Source organism: Hyaena hyaena, unplaced genomic scaffold, assembly GCF_003009895.1.
Source record: "Hyaena hyaena isolate Hyena2069 unplaced genomic scaffold, ASM300989v1 scaffold_229, whole genome shotgun sequence".
Lineage (NCBI taxonomy): Eukaryota > Metazoa > Chordata > Mammalia > Carnivora > Hyaenidae > Hyaena > Hyaena hyaena.
In genome coordinates this window covers 2,113,141-2,124,143 of record NW_024080861.1, presented here as the reverse complement: position 1 = coordinate 2,124,143, position 11,003 = coordinate 2,113,141, and the positions used below count along the sequence as shown (strand labels likewise).

The 11,003-nt window shown below is 46.6% G+C and overlaps 1 protein-coding gene across 2 annotated transcripts in view; it reads right to left on the bottom strand.

The window, feature by feature from the left end:
• ABRACL (ABRA C-terminal like) overlaps positions 1-10,424 on the bottom strand; it is a 12,558-nt gene extending 2,134 nt beyond the window's left edge. Inside the window, exons 1-2 of one of the 2 annotated variants that reach the window (XM_039243581.1) lie at positions 10,220-10,424; positions 6,750-6,812 (exon numbers count right to left, since the gene is read on the bottom strand). In XM_039243581.1, the coding sequence (XP_039099512.1) occupies positions 6,750-6,810 (61 nt within the window). In that variant the 5' untranslated portion in view covers positions 6,811-6,812; positions 10,220-10,424. Of the gene's footprint in view, positions 1-6,749; positions 6,817-10,219 lie in introns of both variants that reach the window. The other variant, XM_039243580.1, reaches the window with a different exon arrangement.
• Between the last annotated feature and the right edge of the window lie 579 nt (positions 10,425-11,003).

Here is an 11,003-nt window from a genome sequence, read left to right as displayed (position 1 = left end):
CCCCCCCCCCCCCCCAGCTAGAACTTCCAACCTGAGGCCTTAGTATACTCCTACTGTGAGGGCAGTGCTGTGCTGGGCATCGGAGGCATGTAGAAGGAAGTGTAGAATCACTTCCTAACTTTTGAAGAAATGGCTGTAGTTCCCATGAGGGAATAAGAAATATACACATAAGTAAAGCAACAGTACAAGGCAATAAGTGATTGGAAGTCCAGTAAATAGCCAAGACAGTTCATCTTGCAGTTGGAGAAAGGCAAGATGACTCTGGGCTAGATGGGAAAGGAAGGCTTCGTGGAGGAGGCGGCACCGACCCTGGCCTTTAAAAGGAGTGCAACCTGTGGGTGCACTGAGCCTGGGTGGCTCAGTTGGTTAAGCATCCAACTCTTGGTTTCGGCTCAGGTCATGATCTTGATGTTCATGGATTCAAGGCCCACATCGAGCTCTGCATTGACGGTGCCACACCTGCTTGGGATTCTCTCTCTCTCCCTCTCTCTCTGCCCCTCCCCTCCTTGTGCTCTCTCTCTCAAAGTAAGTAAATAAACTTTAAAAAGAAAAAAAGGAGTTGCCTAGGTGGCTCAGTCAGTTAAGCATCCAACTTCGGCTCAGGTCACGATGCCATAGTTCGTGAGTTTGAGCCCCACGTCGGGCTGGGCTGTGCTAACAGCTCAGAGCCTGGAGCCTGTTTCAGATTCTGTGTCTCCCTCTCTCTCTCTGCCCCACCCCTGCTTGTGCACACACACACACACACACACACACACACACACACACTCTCTCTCTCTCTCTCTCTCTCTCTAAAAGTAAATAAACATTAAAAATAAATAAAGGGAGTGTAACATGGAGCTTCTTAAACACCTGATAGTCCTCAGTCAAAAATCTATGGCACCTACTAGTTGTTTGGCTTCCGGCAACTTAGCCTCAGTTTCCTTATCTGCAAAATGGGAACAGTACTGTTGTAATCCTGCACAGTGCTGCAGGAGGACCCAGTCTGAAGTACTCAGCAGTGGCCGGCTCACGCTGAATGCTCAGCCAGTGGCATTGGCTCAGTTATGAGTGAGAGAAGTGGGGGAGTGTGCCAAGGTCACAGACACATATGAGGGAAACAAGTGTGGGAGCAGGATATAGGTGGCTAATTCACTCACCTCCAATAAACCATGTCAGACGAGAAGAAGGAAATAAGTTTGTAAAGGGAACAAGAGACTTTGTCCATGCCTGGCTTGTTTAAACTTTGACTTTTAAACTTCCAGCAGCAACAAGAATCTTTAACTGGTCACAGAAACAGGAGCCGCCGGGTAAACTTGAACAGGGCCTCCAAGCTCTCTGAGCTGCACTTACCTCATCCATACAATGAGGGTCAAAGAACCCCTCACAGATTGTTGCAAAGATGAAAAGATAGAATAGATGCAAAGGCTTTTATGGAGATCTCAGCATATGGTAAATTCTCCATTCAGGTCACATTTAAAAAAATTTTTTTTAATGTTTATTATTTTTGAGAGAGAGAGAGACAGAGAGACAGAGATCAAGCAAGGGAGGGGCAGAGAGAGAGGGAGACACAGAATTGGAAGCAGGCTTCAGGCTCTGAGTGGCCAGCACAGAGCCCCAAATGGGGCATGAACCCACAGACCGAGAGATCATGACCTGAGCAAAAGTCAGCCGCTTAACCAACTGAGCCACCCAGGCACCCCCAGGTTAAATTTTTTAAAGGCACCAGAAGCAGAAATCTGGGTATAATCTTGGAGCTCTGCCCACTCACTCTTCAACCTCACAAGTGATTCCACTTCCTTTGTATCTTCTGTCGCTCTAGTCTCCTCTCCATGGACAGTTAATTTCTTGGTTCAGACTGGAATTGATTCTCATGTGGATTCACTGCAAGACTCCTCACCAGCCTCCCCTTCTCCATTTCTGCCCCCAGTACATCCTCCATATTGGTGCAGAATAAAAAATGTGAAGGAAACCTTTAAGATACAAATCTGATTGATTTTTTTTAAGTAAACTCTACCCCCAACGTGGGGCTTGAACTCATGACCCCAAGATCAAGAGTCACATGCTCCGTGACTAAGCCAGCCAGGTGCCCCTGACTGATACTCTTCCACTTGAATCTTTCAATAGCTCCGTACCACCTTCAACTAGCGATGCCTGTGGCACAGTAGGTAAGACCCTTCATCCTCTGACCTTGCACTCTCTCATCTTGTCTCTGCCATAGCATTCTATGCACCTTTTGATCCAGGCAAAATCAACGACTTGCTGTTACCCAAGGCGACATGAGAGCACCCCTGCCCTAGCGGTTCTGCCGAAGTCGAGCCATCGGCCCAGCCTCCCAGACCCCTTTCTCCAGCTAAATTCTTTTTCTTCAAGAATGGGCTCAAATGTCGCCTTTTCTGAGAAGTCCTCTGTGATTCCCTCAGTTGAGTTAATAACTCTTCTTATAAAATTAAGTATATATCAAAGCACTCACCATCAATTATAGTAATAACAGCTAACGTGTATTGAGTACTATGTTCCTAGAACTGTTCAATGCATTTTATAGCCATTAAAGCTCAATCCTCCTTTCATGGAAGGTAAGGCACAATTGAATGGTGCAAGAAACACCATTATTTTATGTTCTAATTAAACTTCCAGGGGCGCCTGGTTGGCTCAGTAGGCTGAGCATCTGTCTGACTTTGGCTCAGGTCATGATCTCATGGCTCGTGAGCTCAAGCCCTGCATCGGCTTCTGTGCTGACAATGCAGAGCCTGGTGTCTGTTTCACATTCTGTGTCTCCCTCTTTGAATCATTGAAATAGGGTATTTTAATCCAAATAAGGGAACCAAGGCACAAAAATGTTTAGCAATGTGCCCAGGGTCACAATGTAAGTGGTAAGCGAGCTGGGATTCATTCCTAAAGAGTCTGACTCCAGAGCCCATGCTCTAAACCACTTCCCAATATGAGTGTCCAGTTCATCTCTCTGTCTTTGCACTACCTACAGAGGTCCACAGGGGTGGAATTTTATTTATTTTCACATTTTCTGCACTTGAGCACAAAAGGCAGCACTCAGGAAACAGTTGCCAAATGAGAGAATTTAAATCTCCAAATAATCTTTATCCACTTATTTTTTTCCCAGTGGATGAAAAACGAAAGACTTTAAAGGACTTTATTTCATTTTACTTTTTATATTTAAAATTTTTTTAATATTTTATTTATTTCTGTGTGAGAGAGAGAGAGCGAGAGACAGCATGAGCAGGGGAGGGTCAGAGAGAGAGGGAGACACAAGATCTTAAACAGGCTCCAGGCTCCGAGCTGGCAGTCAGCACAGAGCCAGACGCAGGGCTTCAACCCATAAACCATGAGATCATGACCTGAGCCGAAGTTGGACGCTTAACCGACTGAGCCACCCAGGCACCCTTATTTAAAATTTTTAACATTTATTTATTTTTAAGAGACAGTGTGAGTGGGAGAGGGGCAGAGAGAGAGGGAGACACAGAATCCGAAGTAGGCTCCGGATAGGTGCTGATAGCCCAGAGCCTGACACAGGGCTTAAGCCCATGAGCTGTGAGATCATGACCTGAGCTGAAGTTGGACGCTAAATTGACTGAGCCACGCAGGCATCCCTTAAAGGACTTTATCTTAAAAGAAATAGATAAAACTAAGTCCATCAATTTCTAACTTCACCTAGTACATCATATTTAGATTAGTCTAAAAATAATTATTCTAAATCATAATTTACATTAGTCAAAATTATCCTAGACACAATTTATATAGTTAATCATAACGTATCCCCATAGATGCCTTCCAGCTCAAGAGGTCATCTATTTCCAGGAACACGTTAGTTTAGGAGGCCTGGTGAAGTGGCAAAGTTCAAAATGTTTCATCCTTACAGAAATTATGATGATTACGCTGTAGTCTCCTAGTTTGGAAAGTTGCTAATTTTAAGTGCAGGTTCAGTTTGCCCTTGTAGAATAATAATGCTGTTTTAGGGTATTTGATGTGACCAATAAACCCTAGGCTAACATGGAGAAAGATCTGAGAAGAAAATCCTACAAAGCACTGGAAATACATCTTTAATATCTTTAACAATCTAAACAATAGTACTACTCTTAAGAGCAACATGACCTTACAGAGCCCCAGAGAAATTGGAAAGGTAGAAATGAGGAACACAGGTAGAGAAATCCCTGTTGGAAATAATACTCAGGAAACTTCCATCAAATGGATGTAGTGAACTGGGTGGGAGAAAAATGGGGTTAGGAAAGATGGTCCATTTGATTGGAAAAGTAAGTACGTTACATTCTCCACATCTCTCCAGTGTTCTCCACAAACACCCCAAATTCACCTCATGCATTTCCTCCTATACTGACCTGCTGTATATTTCAAATTCTTGCCTGTTATTCAAGGCTTTATTGAGTGCCCCAATTACGATAGCTTCCAATAATCTACTTTTCTGGGACCATACTGAATTTGAATGTTAGCCTCCACAGGGCTCCCCGAAGATTCCCATGTCCTAATCCCAAGAAACCATATGTTATCTTATTGGCAAATGGAACTCTGTAGATGTGATCAAATGAAGGGCCTTGAAATGGCGAGATTATCCTGGACTTATCTGGGTGAGCCCAATTACACTGGGTAATCACAAGTGTCCTTAAGAATGGAAGGGAGAGGCTGAAGAGGAGGTCAGAGTGATGCAAAATGAGGGCACAACCAGCTGTTGCCAGCTTTGAAGATGGAGAAAGGGGGCCACAAACCAAAGAATGCAGGTTGACTCTAGGAGCTAGAGAGAGGCTAGGAAACAGACGTTCCAGAACCTCTAGGCAGGAACACACTGCCAACACCTTGATTTTAGCCCAAGGAGATGTTTATCAGAATTTGCTATGGTCTGAGTGTTTGTATCCCCCCAATATTCATATGCAAATCCTAACCCCCAAAGGTAATGATATTAGTAGGTGGGGACTTCGGGAGGTGCTAAAGTCATGAGTGTGTACAGATATAACGTCGTGAGTCACAACGATCAGTTCCTTATAAGAGAGGCTGCGAAGAGATCCCTAGCCCCTTCCACCATGTGAGGCTACAACAAATCTACAAGTGGAAGAGGGCTCTCGCCTGACTGGCCAGGCATCCTGACGGTGGACTTCCAGCCTCTAGAACTATAGGAGAAATACACTTCCGCTGCTTATAAGCCACCCAGCCTGAGGTAATTTGTTACAGCAGCCTAAAGAGATTAAGACCGGACACCCAACCTACGTTAGTGTTAAGATATTCAACGTGTTGTTTTATGACACTCAGTTTGTGGTAATGTTACATCAAGAGTAGAGACCTACTACAGGGGACATTTGAAACTAATGGCTCAATGGAATTCCAAGGATGTCTTATTTCAAATGATTTGTGATTTGAAAGCAGACAGAGTTTTAAAAGAGTCAAACTGTGATGACAAAACAACTCTTCTGAGGTATTTTTCATTTATTTACTTATTTTCTTTTTATGAAAACATTTTTAAGGCATTTTTATTTTTGAGAGAGAGTGTGAGCAGGGGAAGAGGCAGAGAGAGAGGAGATAGAAAATATGAAACAGGCTTATGAGGTACTTTTTAAAGCTATTTTTCACTTACATGATGTCCTTTTAACATTTTAAAAAAATTTTTTTTTGAGAGACAGAGTGATCAGAGGAGGGGCAGAGAGAGAGAGAGAGGGAGACATAGAATCCGAAGCAGGCTCCAGGCTCTGAGCTGTCAGCACAGAGCCTGACATGGGACTTGAACCCACGAACCATGAGATCATGGCCTGAGCCAAAGTTGGACGCTTAACCGACTGAGCCACCCAGGCGCCCCACGTGATGTCATTTTAAAACTCAGAGTTCCATTACCCTAGCTGTTGCTGAATATGTCTATGGCTCTTATGATTTTCAGAATGTTCCCCAAACTCTATATATCTTATCTGAGATGTGCAAATACTGAGAGCCACAAACATAATGGTTATTTTCATCAATAAGGATTGATGAAATCGTTGGAAAAGGATACTAAACCTACCAATTTTACATGGCACTGATTTCACAGTAGCTGTTTATATGTTGCTGAAGGGAAAGCTGACTTAAAAAAATTACCTAAAGTTTAGTTATATGTACATAAAACTGTACAAAAGTCAAGAACTTGGAGAAAATAAAGACAATTTAATATAATTTCAATCTGAGTCCGTAGTCATTTGGAAGTTTATGAGATGGTGGCAAGATAAAGCAGAAAAAGGTGAATTTTAATAGTGTGGCAAATGAAAATTTCACTGTGATTTAATTCCCAGATTTCAGTGCAGCCAGAATAAAAAGCATAGCAATTTTCTTTGCATTCAAAGGATAATGAAATAACTCAACTGTTCCTTGCATAGAGAATCACAATATCCCCCAAGACTCTGTGTCTCCAAAATCCACTCCATGGCTGAGGACAGAGCTTCTATAACTATGTCCTGAAGTCCGGTGACTCTTTCATTGGCTTCTACCAAAAAAGTTGGTCCTTCCTGCTCTGAGGTGAATGCAGAATACTGTGTCTATGTTATAATACTTACTTTTTAATTTTTTAAAAAAGTTTTATTTATTTTTACTTGGAGAGAGAGAGAGAGAGAGAGAGCACAAGCTGGGGAGGGGCAGAGAGAAGGAGAGACAAAATCCCAAGCAGGCTCTGGACCATCAGCGCAGAGCCCAATGCGGGGCTTGAACTCATGAACTGTGAGGTGATGATCTGAGCTGAGATCAAGAGTTGGACACTTCACCAACGGAGCCACCCAGGTGCCCCTCATACTTACTTTTTGAACCCAAACGATGAATTTCCTCCACTAGGAGGTTAACTTCGTGATCCACATTCATTGCTGCCTGGGGAAGAAAGTAAGTGTATTATTACCATTTCTATATCCCATTAACCACATCTTGCCAAATCTAAGGGCCATTTCTTATTTTCATATTGCATTTGTCATTGTTAATTTGCCATGTCCTTCTTCCTAAAAGTACTTGTGTGGTGTACATGACACCAGACTACCTCCATTTCCTCTTTATATCTTTACACCTGTCCCTTTGTGCTGACCCTATTCCTATTCTACAGAGGATATTGGGGAGAGTGCAGCTATTTTCCTTGTACCCACTATTAACTCTAAGCCCATCCTCACGGTGCTCTGCTTTGCACCAAAAATACAAAGGCGAGTGACACAGGTCCTGCTGTCAGGGAACTCACTGTTCAGAACATAGAAAGATGTGGGTTGGATAATAGCTATGTGATAGCATTCTCAGACTCGTGAGTCCAAGGCATTATGGGAGCACAAAGGAGGGAGCCACAGAAGACTTCGTAGAGGTCAGTGGAGAGATGTGGACTGGGCAGACCATTGGCAAAGGGGGCTCTATGAATGGGGATGAGCGCATGCAAGAAGCACAGAAACCAAGGAGGAAAAAGCACAGCACATTTGAGGCAGCTCCTGAGCTAGAAGCTGGAGTGCCAAGATAAAGGAACACACTCCCAACCTTCCCGGAGCCGCACCAGTGGGGAAAACAGATCAATACAGGACAATGATTCATGCGATGATGCCACTGGGTCACACGCAGGGCACGGCATCCTTCCCTGGGCAGTGTCCAGTACAGCCTGATTGCAATGGAGACCTGTGGTGAGGACCATTCATCTCAGAGAGGAGTCCAGGACCCACAGGAGCTGGGAGACCTCCCTGGGTTCACTAGGTCTTCTTCAGGCTTGTACGCCAAAGACTCCTGACCCATAAAGTCAGTCTAGAGAAGACTTGCCACTATTTTTTAAAGTTAAAGCTTCCTTTACACACTTATGCGATGTGCTTCATGTTGCTCTACTGGGAAGGATGGATAGATCGAATAGGCAGATTTGGGAGCCATATAAAATTTTCCTAACAATCAAAACTGTCTAACAATGAATCAGGTTTGCACCCGTTATTGGTAGCATTGATGCAGTAGTATGGATCTGTGAGGGCTACTGAGGAAACTAGCCCACACTGGACAGAAGAGGGAGTCAAATATCCAATTCTGACTTTCTGGCTTCCCCCCACTTTGAACATTTATCTCTTTAACACTATCCCCCCACTCACCCCTATCATCAGCAGTACATTTCCGACCTAGCTCTCCTTTAATAATGAGACTCAGCGAGGAAATTCCACTATTAATGTGAATACCTGCATCAAATTAAGCGGATGTATGCAGGTGCAGTTTAAAGAAAGGAAGGCAGGGATGCCTGGGTGGCTTAGTCCAGGCTTAGTCGGTTAAGCGTCCGACTTTCGCTTAGGTCATGATCTCGGGTTCGTGGGTTCGAGCCCCGTGTCAGGCTCTGTGCTGACTGCCAGCTCGGAACCTGGAGCCTATTTCAGAGTTTGTATCTCCCTCTCCCTCTGACCCTCCCCTGCTCACGCTGTCTCTCTCTCTCCTAGAAATAAATAAAAATATTAAAAATAAAATAAAGGAAGGCAACCAGCATTTCTTTATAGTGAATTACACACGAAATTCCTCATCTCTGTTAATTCATGTAATCCCAAGAAAACTTTGCAAAGTATTTCTTATTTATCCCCATTTTATGGATGATGAAACTGGCTCAGTTAAATGCTGTTGTCCCACAATTAACTGCTGTTTCTACAACATCATTTTGGTTTTTTTCTTTTCTTCTTTTTCTTCATCTTCTTCCTGGTTAGTATGCAAAGTGTGCTAAATATAATAGCGAGTTGTGTTTGTGGGAAATATTATATGCTGAGTACTCACTAAGGCAGAACACTTACAAAGAAGAAAGGCTCCCTGCCCAGACCCCTACCAGTAGGAATATAACAGGCTTAGGAACTATTGCTAGCATACACAATTTGCCATGATTTATTTCTTTATTTTATTACTTAGCAAGGACAAAGGGGAGAGAGATACTCATTGTTGTTACACATTGGAAAGCCCATGACATTTTATAAGGACAGAAGCCTGGGACTGGGGAAAGCCACAAGATCAAGAACAATGAAGAGAGAAGCCATCAGCAAAGCAAGTCTAAGGGGAAGAAAGAGATTTTCAGTGGGAGGCTCAAGGGAAGGCGGTGGTGGCAGATGCTAGCCGGGCCCTCTAACTGTGTCAGAATCTAATTAGGCATTGTGCGTGGGCATCACAAAGAAAGCGGAATGTCGGAGGATTGGGCCATATGCTGAAATATACACTTAAGAATATATTTAAGGACCTTCTTACAGTTTTTGTTTTAAGTTTAGAGGCAGTACATGGAGATTTTCTAATGCTCGAGGAAGAAAGCCGGCTGGAGCGGCGACGCCTGGGAACCAGCCCCAGCTCCCCCAGCTCCACAGCGGCACACAAGGGCTGGCCACTTTTTTCTGCGGCCCTTCGCAATCCCCGACCAGCAGCTGGTGGGGGTCAGAGGAAGACTCGGGTTCCTTCCTGCCAGCCCTCTGGCGCGCACACGCTCCATATTTGGTCATCCGTGCTCCAAGTTAGGGAGCCGGCCCGGAAGGGGTCCCAAACCCCTGTTCCCTGCAGGCCATCACACGGTCACCACCCTCCCCAGGGCAGGGTCGGGGCCAGGGAAGTCGGGGCCAGGGCCGCACTGCTGACTCCGGGGCAGCCCCCGCGGGCAGGGCCGCGTCCCGGAAGCCTTTGTCTCGGCCAGTCCCGCGCCAGTGCCGCCCGCCCAGCGCTCCCCCGGTGGCCGGTGCGCCCCGGCGAGCCGAGAACGCCCGCGCCCAAGGGGCGACGGCAACCGACCCCGCCCGGGGCTCCCCGCGCCCCCAGAGTCTCTCACCACCCCCACCCTCCACACCCACGATGTGGAGCCTACGGGGCCGCACCTACCGCCCGCGCCGCCGAGTCCGCGGCCGCGGGGCCACCACAGTCCCCGGGGGAGCCTGTCCCCTCGCCCCCAGCCCTCGCCCGCCCCGCGCTGCAGAACGCGCTCCTGCGCCGCCGGCACATGCAAAGCGGACACGCTGCACCGCGGAGCACACCTTCACCTCGCTGCCGGCTTCCCGGTGCCCCCCCCTCCCTCCGCCGGCCGGCACTATGTCACGTGAGCCGATGCGGAAGTCGGCAGAAGTGGGGGCGTAGGGGCGCGCCACCCCATCCGCCCTGCCGGGTCTCAGCCCAATTCCCAGTTACAACCTCCACGCGCCTCGGTCCTTCCCTCCCGGTCCCGGCTCCCATTCGCAGCCCCCGATCCCCCGGCCGCCTAGCTTCCACCGGACACCCCTGTCCATCCTTTGTAACTGCCCATCACCTTCCCGGGAGACCCACTCACCTAGCCGCCTCTTTATCTTCTCTCGGAAAAGCTGGTGCAGAGTCGGTCCGGACCTGGCTAATGTCTTCAACTCACCGAGGAGGAAGAGGCTGGGGAAGGAAGTGACTGAGGCGAAGAGAAAGGCTGGTGTGTAGGAGGGGGGTGGGAGGTGAGTTTAAGCGCTCGGGAAAGGGGCCGCCCACACTCCCAGGGACAAGCCTATGAGAAGCAAACTCGGGAGAGGAGACGCTCTAGAAGGGGACCGACTCCAGACAGGTGGCGGGGCGCCCGAGGCTTCTAGGAATACAGACTCAGAACTTCGAGGACCGTCACCTTTCCTTCGCTCTCTCGGTGCCAATGATTCCCAACCCCCACCTCCTATCCTGGGCGTTGATTTCCTGCCAGGATCTCTCTCTTTTAACATAAGAAATAAAGCGCCCACAACGTGATGACTGCTGAGGTCTCCCGGACTGAACGTGACATTGGTCCTCTATGCCTGGAGCAGGGGTGTTCAGAAAACCAGGAACAGGGCAGCAGGATAGACTGATGGGGGGAGGGGGGAGGGCAGTATTCTTGAAAACTAATTTTTTCTAGTACATAGAAATTTTACTTGGGCAATGTTAGTTCTTGATCCCAAGTGAATATAACTTTCTTCTCCTCTTCATTCATTATTTCCTACATTTAACTGCATAATTCGGTGTATTCATACTTCCTTTATTTTGGTCACTGTTGTTTTACTGTGTGTGTGTGTGTGTGTGTGTGTGTGTGTGTGTGACCGCGCACGAGCACGCGAACAAAAAGAAAG